Consider the following 16,339-nt stretch of genomic DNA (forward strand, 5'->3'; position numbering starts at 1 on the left):
TCAAAGTTTCTTTAAGTTAATGATTGATTCTCTGGAGTTAAAAGAGTGTGTCATTACAAGAAAAGTATTGTCTGCATTAACTCCTTAGAATTGTTAACTAGTCAAAGAATTAGATGTCAGGAAGTCCTGATCAAACTCCTCAAGTAATGACGTCAGCCCACCAATTGAGACAGGCCTCCTTTACCTGGTGTCCTAACCAGCTTAATTTCCTCTAAAAACTTCTGCGGTGCTTGCCCTCCCCTCCTTTTGTATGCAATGTCGATCTAGCGAAGTGATGGTAAGAGCATCAATTTATGAAATTATTTTATTTTTTCTGCATATAAATATTTTTCAAAAGCAATTTCATTAACTACATCTTGCAGCTCTGTGGACTTTCAATAACTTTAATTTACAAAGTTCGTCTTGATTTTCAGTCTTCCAGACATATATATTTTTTCTTAGTCTTAAAGCTCACTTCTGCATTCTAGTCTTAAAGAGTTTGTGACTTTACATTTCCCATTTTAGCATTAAATGAGCTTTTCTCTCCGCCCCCCTCCCCTTGACATTTTATCAGGCAGGGAAATGTTTGATCCTAAAAGGAAATTTTGCAAATGGTTGACTTTTGTTAATCTCTGGTGTTTGGGCTAGGGGATAAAAGAACATTTCTTCAGATAAGAGTTTTAAGCTGAATTTCCCCTCCAAAAAAATAAAAACAGCCAAACCTCCTGGATCGCCTTGGGTATGTTGGGGCGGTCAGGCACCCCCTCCCCCCCAAGTCCTAATAAATGAATTAGCATCTCAGAAAGGAGATCACTGCGGGGCTGATATTGATCAGGGTCAGCCGGTGTGTTTGCCTGCGATTGTTTGGGGGGTGGTTAATTGAGTGTCAGTCTCGGCCTGTGTCGTCTCGCTGGCGCCGGGTGCTTTTTGGATTTGCTAATTTTCGTTAAGTGTCTCTAGTCGGCTACTCGTCCCCTGTCTACCCAGGAGAACTTAGCGGCTCCTACTGATCAACAGTCTGTCTGTCTGGGCTTTATTGATCACAGGGCGGGCGGCTCGAGGCGGATGCGCTCAGAGGGAAACCGGGAAGGCTGAAAGCAGACCCCAGCGCCCTGCCGCCCCCCTTCCTGGCTCCCGACTGGACGCCCCTCCTCGGCCACACGCTAGCCAGCGGGGCTCCGCAGGAGCGCCTTGGCCAACGGCGCACGCCGGGGGATCGCCACTTGTCCCCGAGGCTCCAAGCGCGCTCAGCGTGCATGGCGGAGGAGGGCTTCCGAAGGCGGCCACGCGGGTCCCTCGCGTGTTTTGGGGGGAACAAAACAGAAGCCACTGGCAGGGAGACGCTGGCCCAAGGCTGAGTAGTGAGGGTCACGGAGGCGGGTGCCAAAGACAGACCCAAGTGGCCGGACTCAACTCGCGCCTCCCGAAGGTCACGGACCCGCAAACCTCCACGAGGGGGAGCGCGGGAGACAGCAGCCGCGGGGCCGCAGGCCCCAGTCTCCGGCGCCGCTTGGAGCCGCGGGCAGGTCCCCACCCCGCCCGCGTCTGGGCCCGCCCCTGGCTGTGGGATGACTGACTGGAGCCTGGCGGCCAATCGGACGGCGCTGGCGCAGCTGGGGGTGGGAAGGGGGCGGGGCGGCCCCGGCCAGCTCCCCGCGCGGAGCGCTATTTACAGCGCGGAGCGGAGCGGGCCGAGGCCGGCGCAGTCGGGAGCTTGCGGCTGGCTGTATCTGCGCGGGCTCGCGGAGCCTCTGCCTTCGCAGAGTGGCCGACCGAAGAGGAGTGAAACCGAGAGCCCACCCAGGACTGCGGCGTGCCGCGCAGCGAAGGAGCTGGTGCACGCAGGCAGTGAGCGCAGGTCCTCTCGGCCTCTCGGCGCGCCCTGCAGCCGCACTCCATGCTGCGGCCGCGTCCGGGCCACTCGCCCCGTCGCTGACGGCGCCCGCCCCGGGCAGCACCCATGCACGGCGCGCTCCGAGAGTCGTAGGCTGCAGCTGCGCCGCGGCTCCGGGTCCGGCGGGACCGCCGCGGCCGTGGGGGGCGTCAATGGATCGCCATTCCAGCTACATCTTCATCTGGCTGCAGCTCGAACTCTGCGCCATGGCCGTGCTGCTCACCAAAGGTGGGTGCCCACCGGTCAGCCTGGGCGCGGGCTCCCTGCGGAGGGGAGCACGGGGTCCCGGGGCGGCCGCCGCCTCGGGCCTTTGAAGCCAACTGCCAAGGCTTTGTTGGCGGCGGGCGAGGCTTCCTCCCGCGCTGGAGCCCGCAGGTCGCGACAAGTTGCCTGTTCTTAGAAGTCGCGGCGGTGGCTTCGCGGCCGCCCCCTCGGGTGTCCAGGGCCTGGCGCGTGTAGGTGGCGTCAGACCTCAGGGCAAGTGGTTGTCAAAATGTTTGTGTAAGTCTGTCTGTAGTGAACTTCTGAAAGTTGGCGGCCGGGGATCAGGGTTGTAGTGCGGGCTCGGACCGCGCCTCCCTCCCCACCGCAGGGCGGGGGCGTCCGGGAGGAACCGCAGACCCCTTCCCCCAGCTGCACAGCTCCTGAGTGTGTGTGTTTCCGTCCGTCCGTGTGTCCATCCGTATATCTGTGTACCGCTGTCTGTGAGTACATCTCTATTTGAGTATCTTTCGGTGCCCGAGTGTCTCTGTCCGACTTGCCTCTGTTGTGTCTCTGTGTTTGAGTGTGTCTGAATTTGAGTGTGCCTCTGTGAATGTGTTTCTCTGTTGTGAGTGTCTCTATTTTTGAATCTATCTCTGTGTTTGAGTATATCAGTGTATTTAAATGTGTCTGTGAATTTGAATGTGTCTCTGCCGGTGTCTCTTTTGTGTCTGTGTTAGGGTATATCTCTGTATTCGTCTGTCTCTGTATTTGAATGTGCTTCTGTCCTTGAGTTTCTTTGTGTGTCTCTGAGTGTCTTTATGAGCTAGTGAATGTGTGTGCCTCCCTGAGTGTGTAGGTGTCCCGGGTCTGTGTTCATTGTGCATGAGTATGTGCTGTGTTGCTTCTCAGTGGCCGGGAGGAGTAGGCGCTGTCAGCGGTCTCATTTCCCACTCACCTCGTATTTTACAAACACTCAAAAAAAAAAAAAAAAAAAAAAGGCAGTGGTCAGTTTCTTTTTTCCCCCGCGTGCAGGCTTTCGCCTTTTATGTTGAAATAACCCAAACTCCCTCTAGATTTCAAGGTTCCTCCACCTACCCTGCCATGAGCTCTACCTACTGTTCAGTGAACAGAAATTTTTTTAAGATAGGAAGCGTTATTTAGCTTTTGCACCCCCCACTTTTCTCTAATTGCCATGTATCAGGCATGAGGTTAAAGGATAAGCTAGCCCAGCAAGGATGATGTGCTACAGTATTTATTTATTTTGGAAGGAAGGGTGTAATTAACCCTAAATAACAGCCCTCGCAGCCTGCAGAGGGGAGCGTCCTGGCCCTATCAAAGGCTAGCAGAACTGGGAGGGACTGAGGCTGACATGAAGTCACAGATACCGAAACTATGTGCCTGATAATGATATAATTAGGGGATCAGAGATTTCTGCCTGCTGCGGACTTCAAAAGCTTTAAAAGAAGCCAGCAGTCTCTCCTGTAGCCATCTTGACTAAAGCAGACATTTTTGTTTAATCACTACATACAGTAACAAGAAAGGGGGGAAAACAGAAGAGCATTGTTCACTGTTTCAAAATACCAGTCCCCTTTCTGGCCTTTTGCATGCCACAGGAAGAAACTTTATGAAACGACAGGAATATAGTTTTAATACAGTAATACAGAAGTTCATTCAACTTGCTCAAATGTGGCTCCAATTAAAAAAAAAAGTTGTTAGAACTTTCCTAGTTACCTGTCAAAATTTTATTAGACTATTTTAGGTCATTGAAAATATAGTATGTTAAATAGGCTCTCATAAACATTTAAGCAGCATTTTACTTGTATTCAGTTTTCTTTTTCTGCACTAGGTCTGAGGTGAACCAGATCAAAGTTGACTTAATCTGTTTTTATTCTACTCTATATATGGAATTTGTCAGACTAGGGACATGTAGTCATCACATGAGACTGGTGAGCTTTATGTGAAAAATCAAATAAACTGAAGAGAAGAAAACCTCTGCAAAGCAGAGTCCTAACTTGAAGGTCTCATTGGAGAAGAGACTTGGGCCCAGACCTAGGACAGGGAGCGCAGATTTAGGATAGGAGCGAGACCTCCAGCTTGGACAGTTACACTCGGGGCTGCCAAAGACCTGTGTTTTGTTGGCTGGTCTTTTTAGAACCCAAGCATTAGCAGCCTCTGGTGAAAACTGAGCGTACCATACAGTGGCTTGGAATTTGGACAGATAATTAAATGAGGCACCTTACTCAGGCATTCATGTAGAGGAGGTGGAGGAAGAAAGGTGAGGGTGGGAAGAGGTATTCAATTTCAGAGCGGAGGTCTCAGTTCACTAGACAGAACTTCAGGCTGGGAAGCTGGGAAGAAGTGTGTGCATTAGTTCAACTTAACGTTAGCTTTAGCTGTGCCATGTGACAATGACCGGAGTCCACTGGGTCAGATATCATATTAGCGATTACTCCGAGACCCAGATTATTTAACGAAAAATTGATGTTAAAAGCCTCAGATCTTGCATTGCCGCAAAATGTTAACAGTGACGTGCAACTCACAAAATAAGTTTTATAAAGGAAACTTTTAATCACTTCCTGTAGAAAAATTTGAGGTTTCCTTAAGGATTTTTCATTCAACCAGCAGAGGATTTTCAGTTTCAGCGTTTCCCCTTTTAGATCCCATGTTGAATTACATGTAAAACTGGGGAGTCAGGGGGACGGAGGAGTTAGCCTTGCAGTTTTACACCCTCCCCTCCGCCCCCAGTTTTATGACTTTCCATTTGGGCTGAAAGAAATTGACTTTGGCAAGCAAACCACTAATTGTAAACTGCCTAGTTCCTGTTTTACAATATACTGACTAAAAGCTCCTCTGCATGAAAAGATCTTTATAGGCAAAGTTTGCCTTTTCTAGAGAGGTTGCAAATAGCTGCCCAGTTTCATAGTTTTAAAACCTCCTGACTGGAGCAATTTCTAGATTGTTGTGTTTCTAGTTAATAACTTTATAAGGTGTTAGCTAAAGCTCTTAAATCTTGGCACAGCCCTTCGAGGTAGTAAACAATTCAGTAGTTCCGATCAAATATTTATACTGACAAAATCAAAAAGCCGAGCATTTTTATGCTGTATGGTCATATAGGATTAAACTGAATAAATAACGTAATTTGCCTTATGGTAGGAGAAATTATTGTGATGATTATTTTCTTTTGAAAATAAAAATATTATTTTTAATTACTCACTAATTTATCAGAAACCTAAATCGAACTTTGATTCTCCGCTATTAGGATTAATACATTTCTAAAATTATATTTAACTGGATTGACATTTCAACACTGATTTGCACAAAGGGCTTTTCCAGTCTACATGGCCTGCTGTTCAGCCGAGTGTTCTAAAAGTTAGTGCCTTTGAGCTTGGGGTTTAGGGATTGCTTAAGCAGATGCTTTATCTGGTCTCTGAAGTAGTTTGACGCAATTTCTCATTGTTTTCAGGTGAAATCAGATGCTACTGTGACGCTGCCCACTGCGTAGCAACTGGCTATATGTGTAAATCTGAGCTGAGCGCTTGCTTCTCTAGACTTCTGGATCCTCAGAACACAAATTCTCCACTCACCCATGGCTGCCTGGACTCTCTGGCAAGCACAGCAGACATCTGCCAAGCCAAACAGGCACAAAACCACTCTGGCACCACCATGCCCACTTTGGAATGCTGTCATGAAGATATGTGCAATTATAGAGGGCTGCATGATGTACTCTCTCTTCCCAAGGGGGAGGCCTCAGGTAGGTGGAAGCCCTTTCTAACCCAAATGCTTGCCTGATCTATAGGCTAGTGACAGACGTGACTTTGTATGTCTGCTATTGATTTTGTTGTTAATGTAATTAGAGACACCAGGCTGGATGCGAAGATGCATCTCTATTGAGTAGCTTTTACGTCTGCCTGAGCATTAGATATCTGTCTGTGTAATAGGTTTCGCCTGGTTTTTCAACATTTTGAAAATATTAAATGACCATTACTACTTAGTAATGACGGTCAGTAAACAAACGTTTTTGTAAGCTTTTTTGCAACATTTATTTTCTTAAGTGTAAGCTTTTTAATGGGGTGCCTTGTTTAAAATGGAGAGGTAATCACGAATGTCCATAGGAGGGCTTAGCATAGATTGATCATTTTGCTCCTGCTCCTTTAGGACAAGGGAACCGGTATCAGCATGACAGTAGCAGAAACCTCATCACCAAAGTGCAGGAGCTGACTTCTTCCAAAGAGTTGTGGTTCCGGGCTGCCGTGATTGCCGTTCCCATCGCCGGAGGGCTGATTTTAGTGTTGCTTATTATGTTGGCCTTGAGGATGCTTCGAAGTGAAAACAAGAGACTGCAGGACCAGCGGCAGCAGATGCTCTCCCGTTTGCACTACAGCTTTCACGGACACCATTCCAAAAAGGGGCAGGTTGCAAAATTGGACTTGGAATGCATGGTGCCAGTGAGTGGGCATGAGAACTGCTGTCTGACCTGTGACAAAATGAGACAAGCAGACCTCAGCAACGACAAGATCCTCTCGCTTGTTCACTGGGGCATGTATAGTGGGCACGGGAAGCTGGAATTCGTATGACCTCGTCTTATCTGAACCGAGCTTCTTGGATGCTTGAAGGCCTTTGAGTTCTGCTGGACAGGAGCACTTTATCTGAAGAAAAACAAACTCATGTGATCATCTTTGAGAGACAAAATGACCTCTGCAAACAGAATCTTGGATGTTTCTTCTGAAGGATTATTTGCACAGACTTACATACAGTCAAATGTATTATTTGCTTTGAAATTATAAAAAGCAAAGAGAAGACTATGTACACACACTGTTACCAGGGTGATTTGCATCTGAGGGAGCTGGAATGAGTACCTAAATAAACCAAAATGTGCTCTATGTAAGCTCCTACATCTTGATTTATTGTAAAGATTTAAATATATATATATATTTTGTCTGAAATTTAGCAGTGTCTTGTCATAAATTAAAAACTAAGTGGGAAGTAAGAAACTACATGTTAATTATACACATGAAGATCTGTTGCTCATAGTAGGATCTAACTAGGTTTTGGCCTGATTTTTTCTTTTCTTTTTTTTTTTAAAAAAACAAGACCAAGATCTTGTATATTCTTACATGCTCATGTATAATTTTTTTACAGCACGTAGAATTTCTAAATGTACCGCCCATCCTTCAGTGTCTTACCCACATTTTTTGTTCAGACCATTTTGGTTTTTAGCTTTCATCTAAGAGAAATCTTAAGCGTATTTATACCAGGTCAGATATCGATCAGTTTCTGAAGTTGCCTTAACAAAAGTACTGTTATTTATCAATTTGATCCAGTTGCTCTGGAATACTTTTTTAAATGTGTCTACCTCCAACCAGTAAAAAAAACCCCTACTAAACGAAACTTTTTTTTGTTGTTAAAGTTAGTCACTGTCTTCTACTATTTACTCTGTCTCAAACCAAGTTAGCTACACTTTACTGTACCACGCTCCCAGTTTTCACAACTTCCTTCAACACAGTGTTCTATTAACATTATATTTTACTTTTTACTTCTCAATTTTTAAAAGGTTTATAATTGTGAACATTATATATTAACAGATTTAAATAACACAATGCTACTAGTTTACCTCCCCCAAATGATCCTTTTATTAACATAACCAAATAGAACATTGACTTTAGCCACTAACCCTCTCCCATTCCTGTAAAACCTTGTCTGCAACTCTGCCCAGCCTGAATTTAAACCCATGCCACATTTGTGTACTTTTCCCTCCAGAATGGGTCTTTTATTATCTTAAATATGACAATAATTTGTCATATAGGGTTTTTTTTCCTTCATTCTTTTGTATATTTGAAACTTTAGCTTAAAAATTAACCTCTAGCCTGCATATATGAGTATGAGGTTTTCTTTTATGAGTGTTAAAGGATTTTGAAAAAAAGATTTTCTGCAATTTTTTATAAGAATAATTTGGATCCCTTAGATGCAGTAGCCCAATTCATGGAAGAAATGGAATTGAAAGGACTAGTTTGAAAATGAATACCTAGATTATTTAATAATCAAAAGGCCACTGCCCCAAACAAATTAGGCTATGGAATAAATACACATTTTAATAAATGACAGCATTTGTTTTGTGCTTTTTGAGATTGACAGTTCGTGCATGCATGACTTACAATTTATATAAGGTGTTAAGTTTTATGTGTGTTAGTTTTTGATGGAGCTAAAGGATTGTTGTACCTCACTATCCAAACCTATCTAGAGAAGAGAATTGATTAAAATGCCGTTGGTGAAATTTCCACTCCTCCCCTCTGCTTTCTAGCTCTAAATCAGATAGAGTAGTTTTGCCATTTAGGATGGAAAGACTTCTTGTTTCTTCACCTTTTCATGTACAGCATCATGCAAGCTCAGTTATTCTTTAAATAGCCAGCCTTTGTATCAGTTCTGTATGGTTAATTTTCTGCTTGCCCTGCTGTCATTCTCTACTCACCTCATTTCTTTCAAGTCCCAGTTAACTAAGAACTTAGCAATTTATTAGGAAATAAAGCAATGAAAAATATAAATTCACATGCTTTGAAGCACTTTGAAATCAGTAAACCCCATGCTCCAGGATAGGCCTGGATCCAGGCTAGAGCTAAAATCATAGAAATTTGATGGAAGATGAATGCAAAGTGTCCACTTGGTTCTGTGTTTTGCTGACCTGCATCTTGTTCTTCCCACTGTAAATTCATAAGGCTGTTTACATCTCCCTGTTGATGGGGTGGTGGTACTGCGCCCATGCTTTCTCTGTCAAACTGAGTTCTGGGGCTCAAGTTCGAACCACTTAATAGACTGGCTTGACTCTTTTGCTAATAAATCCTCTTTTAATATCCTCTTATTCATTTAGTATTTGCACATGTCCTTGCCACAAGTCTTAAAGTCAGATCTACGCATAACTTGGCCTTTCAATGAAAATATTGCGTGCTTCTCTACTTTGATTTTTTCGAAGAACTAAATATAGATTCTTTTGCTTTCCTATGAGAGTGTGGAAGTTGCCAAGAGCAGAGATAAAGGACCCTTCATGAAATAACTACTTACCTGATTCAGTGATGTAAGAATGGTAATGACTGATTTACTTGTTTTTCCCTCATAGTGATGTTTACTGTTACTTTCAGGTGTCAGTGCAAGTCCTGGTTAACCAGGAACAGCTCTTGTTTACTACAAGACATAAAGCTTCCCCCGCCCCAAAGTAATTTTCCTTTCTAAGTGGAAATTTGCCCAAACCAGAGACAAATGGGACCAAATTTGCCACATTTCTGTATCTACGCCCCTTACATTCTACCTCTTTTGAAAAAAATTGATCTGTACATGGTTCTGTCTTTTATGATATTTCCCCCCTTATTTTGAACGGCTCAGAGGCTTCCTAGAAATTGACTGGTGTGTCTCTAATTTCTGCTGAACTGATTTTATTAAAAACACTGCACCATAGGGGGTTCAACCTTCTAAAATACCAAACATGTCTGCTTTAGAAAATCACAAAGCTCTCCTCTGAAGAGCTCGTAAATCTGGTTTCAATATGGGTTGATTATAGGCTAAAAGCTTGAAAGCAGTGGGATCTAGTATCATGAGTCTGGGACTAGCCTTTTAGGGGCTGGATGGCTTTTTTTCTTTATCTCTAATTGGTCCTCTTCTCTGTCTCATCCTAAATAACTTTAAACCTCCAAAAGTTACACAGTATGAGACTGAACTCATACAGAGTAGCGGTCAAGGTCACTTCGAAGACACAGCCTGGGTTCAGATGCTGCCTTTGTCCCTACAAGCTATGTGAACTTGGACAAGTGACAAGCTCTTTGAAACTCAGTTTTGTTACCTATAAAATGGGGGCAACGATAATACTTTATGAGATTATTGGAGGAGATATAGTAGCCATTTCTATTAATATACACAAGAGTCTTGGGTAAAGTGGAGTGGCCTAACATGCCTCAAAATTTAAGAACTTATGCCTGTCACTTACGCAGTGGATATTTTTACTTTTACATATTTCAGATCTTTGTATATTTAAGATTTGCAGGCCCTTCAGTCACCTGCAGACTGTATTTTGTATTTTTAATTTCTTTTTACTGCATTTAGCCTCATATCTACCAATTATGTTGGTTTGTAATTATTTCCTTTTGGAATAATCCACATGGCTACTGATAAGAACATTTTAATTTTATATACCTTTTTGTTTTTGTTTTTTTTTGTTTTTTGTTTTTTGGCAGAATGAAGTTCTCTCAAGAGTTTCAGCTGCTCTGGATGGTTACTCTATTGAGAAAACCAAAAGCCAATTTAAGTGACAGATAATGTTTCAAACCTGCTTGAATAGTTTGTGTCTGATTGATGCATGCCAAACAAGTACTATGGTTTTGGAGACTTTGTGAATTTTGCTGGAGAGGGGGTTAGCTAATGAAAAATCCATTTAATTTCCCTGGACAAAGTTAAGTTAGTTAGTTACTCTGTGGACCACAGTTGTAATGGAAAAAAATTACCGCTCCAGAAACCAACTCACTCCCCTTCCCTCTACCCAATTCATTCTGTCACTCACACTCATTCTGCTGACTTAAAAAGGCAGATTGCTGATCTGAGAATTTGTGAGCCAGTGAAATAATGAAATTAAATGCTCTTTCAAATTTCTACACCTCTTTATTTGGGGTATAGTTTTAGACTCTAAACACATCCTTGCTAATTTGCTAACGCTACACCATTCTGCAGCGCAGTGGTGAAATTCACTTGCTCTTGTCTGCCATCCCATAAATTTGGAAATAGAATTGGGAAGGTGGCAAGCTGAGTTTAACCAGATAGGGGTATAATTCTTGTATCAAGGCAGCAATGGATCTGCTTTGGGGAGTTTCAAAGTAGTTATTACTACGGGAGGCCTACCAGCCATATTTCTACAAACTTTCCCCATTCTATGAATACAAAAAGCAGTAACCGGAAAGGCATTGGCGAGCCATCTTTGGAGATAACTTTGGGTAAGCAGTTAGATAATACCTCGAGGCATTTGTCATTCCTCAAGACTTTTCAGGGATTCATTCTATCTGGTGGCTAGTGGCCAGATGGCCTCTCAGGGGCTATTTCAAATTGTGTTTAGCTTCCTAAATCTTGTAGATTAAATTGATGTAGGACTAAACCTGAGTAGAACCCTGGAAAGATGAGTGAGTAATTATTGCATGCCACACGTATACATATATACCATGCTAGCTCAATGGTCTTTGTCATCCTGGAATAATTTTACAGTTAACAATTTTCAAGGCAGTGTGTAAGTAGATGATGGAATTTGTGAGAAGTCAGCAATTTGTTTTTAGACATGTGAGGACTAAGTTACTTGTGACGAATTAATAAAGTCAGAGGCTGTTGTGTAAATTCACTCTGAAAGATCTCACATTACAAACCTAATGGAACAAAAATTGTTTTAGCAGTTAAAACCAAGAGAAATACAGAAAGCTCTTTATCCCTGGTCTCTTCCCCTTGGAATTTCCCTAGGGAACTGATGAGGACAGTGGAAAAACACCACACTTTGAAAAGCAGTTTCTTACTTTTCAAGTGTTGGAAGTCCAGTCCACTTTGAAGCATTTTTTACTAAAGTTACTGGAGGTGATTTTGATAGCATAGACTTTAATTCACAGTTGCCTTGGTAAATGGGGTATTTATCACCTGGCTTTAGGGATTAATCTGTGAACTCCCAGTGGGGGTGGGGTGACAGGGGCTAGGATCAATAACCTTTGAATGTTTCCATAATCTACCCAAAGGAGAGAGTGAGATAAAGGAGAGCTTAAAGTCTCTCTCTCTCTCTCTTTTTTTTTTTAATTAAGAAATACCTTTTAATTTAAGTAAATAAAGCTCAAAAGGTGGTATTGTCGTTGGTGGCTGGATTAAGGCCTCTTGCCATCAGATATCTGAATTCAAATTGTCAGTGAATAAACAAAAAGGCCTCTCTTTAGTTTCTCTACCCTAAACTATTGTTTTACGGATTTATAATTTTTTTGTATGAGAGGCCTAAAGGAAAACAAATTGCTTGTGAATGTTGCTGCGGAGAGACAATTCAAATGCGTCTGAAAATTAATGAAGCATTGCTAAGGTCAAATGGCTCAGCCCACCTTTTAAATTTTGGGCAATCTCCAAGCTAATTTAAGGATACTAATTCTCACCAAGAAGTACATCATCATTCCCCATTAAGCTTAAGAGTTGTACTTTCATTTTCGTGTTGTAAAATATCCAAAGTTTTCATGAAACATTATTTTTCTAAGGAGGTAAGAACAAGCCACTGAGAGTTTTATTGGTCCAAAAGGTGAAGAACCTGGACTCAGCAGGCTGATTTAGCTTCTCGTCTTCAATAGCTTGTCCCAGCCACACCAAACAACTCCGGCAAATTCTTTTCTTTTAAAATGAAACCCTGACCAGATTCTATAATTAAAGCAACAAATACTTTGCCGCATCTTTCATTCAAGGACACAGCAGAAGTTATAAATTACCTTCTCTCCCAAACACTTAGCATCTTTATTTGAAGATTGCTTTTTACTTCAAAACTGCAAATGCCTCCTATGCATCTGTTTACAGTTTTGTATGTGTTCCTTTTGTTATTATACAGTGCTATCAAGAAAATTACTTATGCATAGATAACTTTAAGGAGCCAAAGGTAAGTTTTTTTAAAGTGTGTGTGTGTGTGTGTGTGTGTGTGTGTGTGTGTGTCTGTAGGGGGAGATAATCACTCATGCCTTTCCAATCCTTATATTTTTTCTAATTTCCCACATGCCTTTTATTTATTTAGAAATATTTTTATACATATATTTTATACATATATTTCTATTTTCTATGAGCCCTGGCTCAAACTGATGTCAACCTGCTTCCAGTAGTGTTTGTTAAAAATATGGATAAAGTGTGGAAAAGAGAAATCCCACTTCTTTAAAAGCACCACAGCTGTAGACATTTGGAAAGGCAGACTTCTTTGCTGGAAGTAGAAAAAAGGTATTCTCTCTGCAAAACCTGATGTAGCAGTGATCATGCTTGATTCAAAGCTCCATCTCCTTTGGGATTCTTTGCATCTGGCCACCGATTTCACAGGCTGACAAAGCACGGAGGTGGTGCTGCTTTAGGAGGCTGTCAGAAGGGGGATTGTGTGTCCATCCGGAATCGCTAAATGTCAAGGGTCATTTCCCCGGCCTGACACTTGATTGTGAGGCAGGTTAAGAGGTAAATCTTTCAAGGGATTGGATTGTGACAAACACTGTGGTCAGACGTAAAACCCGACCTCCTAAACCATCTTGTTTAACAATGGGAGGCTGTTTGTTGGCATTTGTATGCAAATTGGGGTGAGCAGCTAACAGGTTGCTTTGAAATGCTCAATTTGTTTATCGCGACCTTTTCTCCAAGGGCAGAAGATTTATGGAGCCCTTTTTCATGGCCCTCAGCAATGAATGAGGTCCAGCGGGGTCCCCAGCATTTTCATTAACTCCGGGAGCGGAAGTGCTCTGCTGGTCCCTGGACTGACGCTGATGGAAGTGACCTGCTGGGAAGCTGCTGGCTCACAGCGTTTTGGAGTTTCTCTGAGCTCTCCTGGCTGGGGCTGAGCCACCAAAACAGCAAACAACTGGAAGGGAAAAAACCAACTCTCTTTAGAATATCCGTTCCATGAATACCTACCTCATCTGGAAAAAAGTAAATCAGCCGTTTCCTTTGGTTTCATCTTCTGACCTCTTCTGGGAAAACTCTCTCCCTCCTTGGCCTTAAAGGAAGCCTGCTGATGAGCCTCTCACTAGGCTGTGTCTTTGTACGTACCTACTTTAGTCAAAAGCATTTGTTCACAGTGCTCATCCTAATGTTTTTCTTGTCTTTTGTAATGGCCCTGGGTGTGTATGGTCCCCGCCTCCCAGGGAACCTTGGTTCGGTCAGACTTGGCTTGTTACGAGTGTCATGATTTTGGGCTGACGAGCCCCTCCATTGCCTTGCTGATACAATGGGGATAATAATATTGTCAGCACTTTGCCTCGTTGGGAGGATTAAATGAGATAGTGCAAATAAAGATTTAGCTCAATTCCTTGCAAAGTTGTAAAAGTTAGCCATTCTTACTAGGTATTATTCCTTCGTAAGCCCTCATAATGCTTAGAAGAGTCGCAGGGGTGGCCCGGGGGTGGACAGGGGTCACCACGCCTCCTTGACAAAGTGAGGAGAGCCAGACTGGATAGATTCAAAGATCCAATGACGTTTAATCTTTTTTATTTGTGTCTTTAATTTGCCCAGATTAAACTGCCGTGTTTATATTTTGCTCAAGACAGTAAGAAAGTACTTAATTTTGATGTAAAAATATTGGAACTATCATATATCCCTTGCAGGAAAATATTACTTATTAGTAACGATGATAGTGTTTGACATCAGCACGGAGCAGTTTGTGTTAACACTCTCCAAAATCAAGAAGGGCATGTCATCTGTTCCCTCTTACAACAAATACCTGTTTTTGCACATCTTGTTAATGAATACACACCTGTCAAATGTGTAGGTTTGCTCTGTTGACTTAGTTGACAGAGGGCCAAACCACAGTTCACTGCCCTTGGCACTGCCCACTGTCTTGCTGCTCGGGGGTCCGGGTGAAGGGCTGGTGAAGGTCATCCCCTCTGGAAGGCAAGAGGCATGTTAAAATTTTGTTCCAGATCACACCTGTAATCCATAAACCGAGTGAGGACTGTTCTCATGAGAATCTGTGCTTCTAAATCCGTGGAACTAAAATCACAAGACAACATTGATAATAGAGTACCCATCGCAAATCTACCAATTGTCATTTATCGTTTCTTACTAAAAGTGTTGTGACATACATGGTTCTACATTTGTTAAGGTTCCTTAAGTCAGCCTGATGGGCATGTTACATAAGAAACCGACAAATCAGCGAGACTTTCCCAAGCCCAGGAATCTGTCTATGTCTCACATCGCCACAGCATCTTTAAGCAGCCCCCAGCCGCTTCCTGGAGGCATGTGCTGAATGAGACACAGAGGCATTTCCAGCACTTTTCTCATTAGCTGACCAACTCTAAGCCTTTCCACCCATTCTGGGTCTCGCCCCTTACCCTGTTTCTTCCGATGCCCTTGGACATGGGTTTTTGTTGCTGATGCTGGTGTATCCTCCCACTTTCCCCCCCAGACCTGAGATTCCTTTCCTGTCTATGATGCTCCACCACTCAGGCCATCTCTCTGGACCCTGCCTCAGGCTGGTTCTGACCCCTTATGTCCTTTCTTTCGATGATGTATTTGAGCTTTGCTTTTCTGTCCAGCATGTTTGTCTTCCAGTGACTTGATTGGACACAGAACTTTGACTTTGGCTTGTTGGAAAGCTTTCTGTGTCAACCTTGGTGCCATGATGTCGAGCTGGCAGTCTGGTCCTGGACCAGTATTGAGTAATCCTGGGCCTGGAGCGCTGGGCTCTTGCTTGCTTAGATACAAACTTGGCTACATGCTCAAGACCTTGTCAGATTTTAACTCACCTCACTGAACTTCCAAGACACGTGTAACCTGATAGTTCCTGGTGAATGTTCTGTACTCATTAATAATGTAGGATTAGAACCTATGGACTTAGCAGGTATGAGGCAAGCTGGAGAGCTTCTGGCCAAGATGGTGATTGAGGGAAAAGGCCATCATCCTTAGGACTGAGAACACACTGGCAATTCTTCTGGTGCCCTGTGGTCCCTGAGCTCTGATTCATTGTCGCTCTAGAAGGTGATGTCCGTTCCTCTGAGGCCCGGGTCTGACAGTTTTCACTGAAATCTGACAAAATCGTCCTCATTCCTGCTGCAGACAGAACAACTTATGACCAGCCACTCTGTAGTTCTCTGATGAAATTGAGTAGGTGACATTTCTAGTCTATTCCAGTCTATTAACGTGACTGCGAGATGGAGGAGTAGCCAGCAGGGAGGCATCTCGAGGAAGTCAAGATGGGGATCTTGGCAGAGCTGGGAGGAAGGGTGGGCACTTACCAACCTTACCATGTGCTGCCTCCTGCAAGAGAGGGAGCTTGCCAGAGCTTCTCCATGAGCACATGCTCCAACTTGGCACAATTCTGAACCGACAGGCCCAGGAAAGGCCGGTCAGATCATGGTTTGATGAGATGTTGAGCTGCAGGTGTTCCGGCTGAATGGGTGGCTCATGGCAGGCAGCTGGTCAGCCTGGCACCTACATGCTAACCTGGCCGGGGTTCATCACAGGCTATCTCAGGGGCTGAGCGCCCCTCCCTGGCCACACCTAGCGGGGATTTGCACCCCCAGAAGGTCCACGGGAATTTCGATG

The 16,339-nt window shown here is 43.5% G+C and overlaps 1 protein-coding gene across 1 annotated transcript; it reads left to right on the forward strand.

Annotated features, from left to right (window-relative positions):
• Positions 1–1,888: 1,888 nt before the first annotated feature.
• BAMBI (BMP and activin membrane bound inhibitor) lies at positions 1,889–8,176 on the forward strand. Its single transcript, XM_039839702.1, has 3 exons — positions 1,889–2,101; positions 5,541–5,828; positions 6,233–8,176. The coding sequence occupies exons 1-3, from the start codon at positions 2,026–2,028 to the stop codon at positions 6,649–6,651; spliced, it is 783 nt and encodes a 260-aa protein (XP_039695636.1). The 5' UTR covers positions 1,889–2,025; the 3' UTR covers positions 6,652–8,176.
• Positions 8,177–16,339: the final 8,163 nt, after the last annotated feature.

Source organism: Pteropus medius, unplaced genomic scaffold (genome assembly GCF_902729225.1).
Source record: "Pteropus medius unplaced genomic scaffold, Ma_sr-lr_union100, whole genome shotgun sequence".
NCBI lineage: Eukaryota > Metazoa > Chordata > Mammalia > Chiroptera > Pteropodidae > Pteropus > Pteropus medius.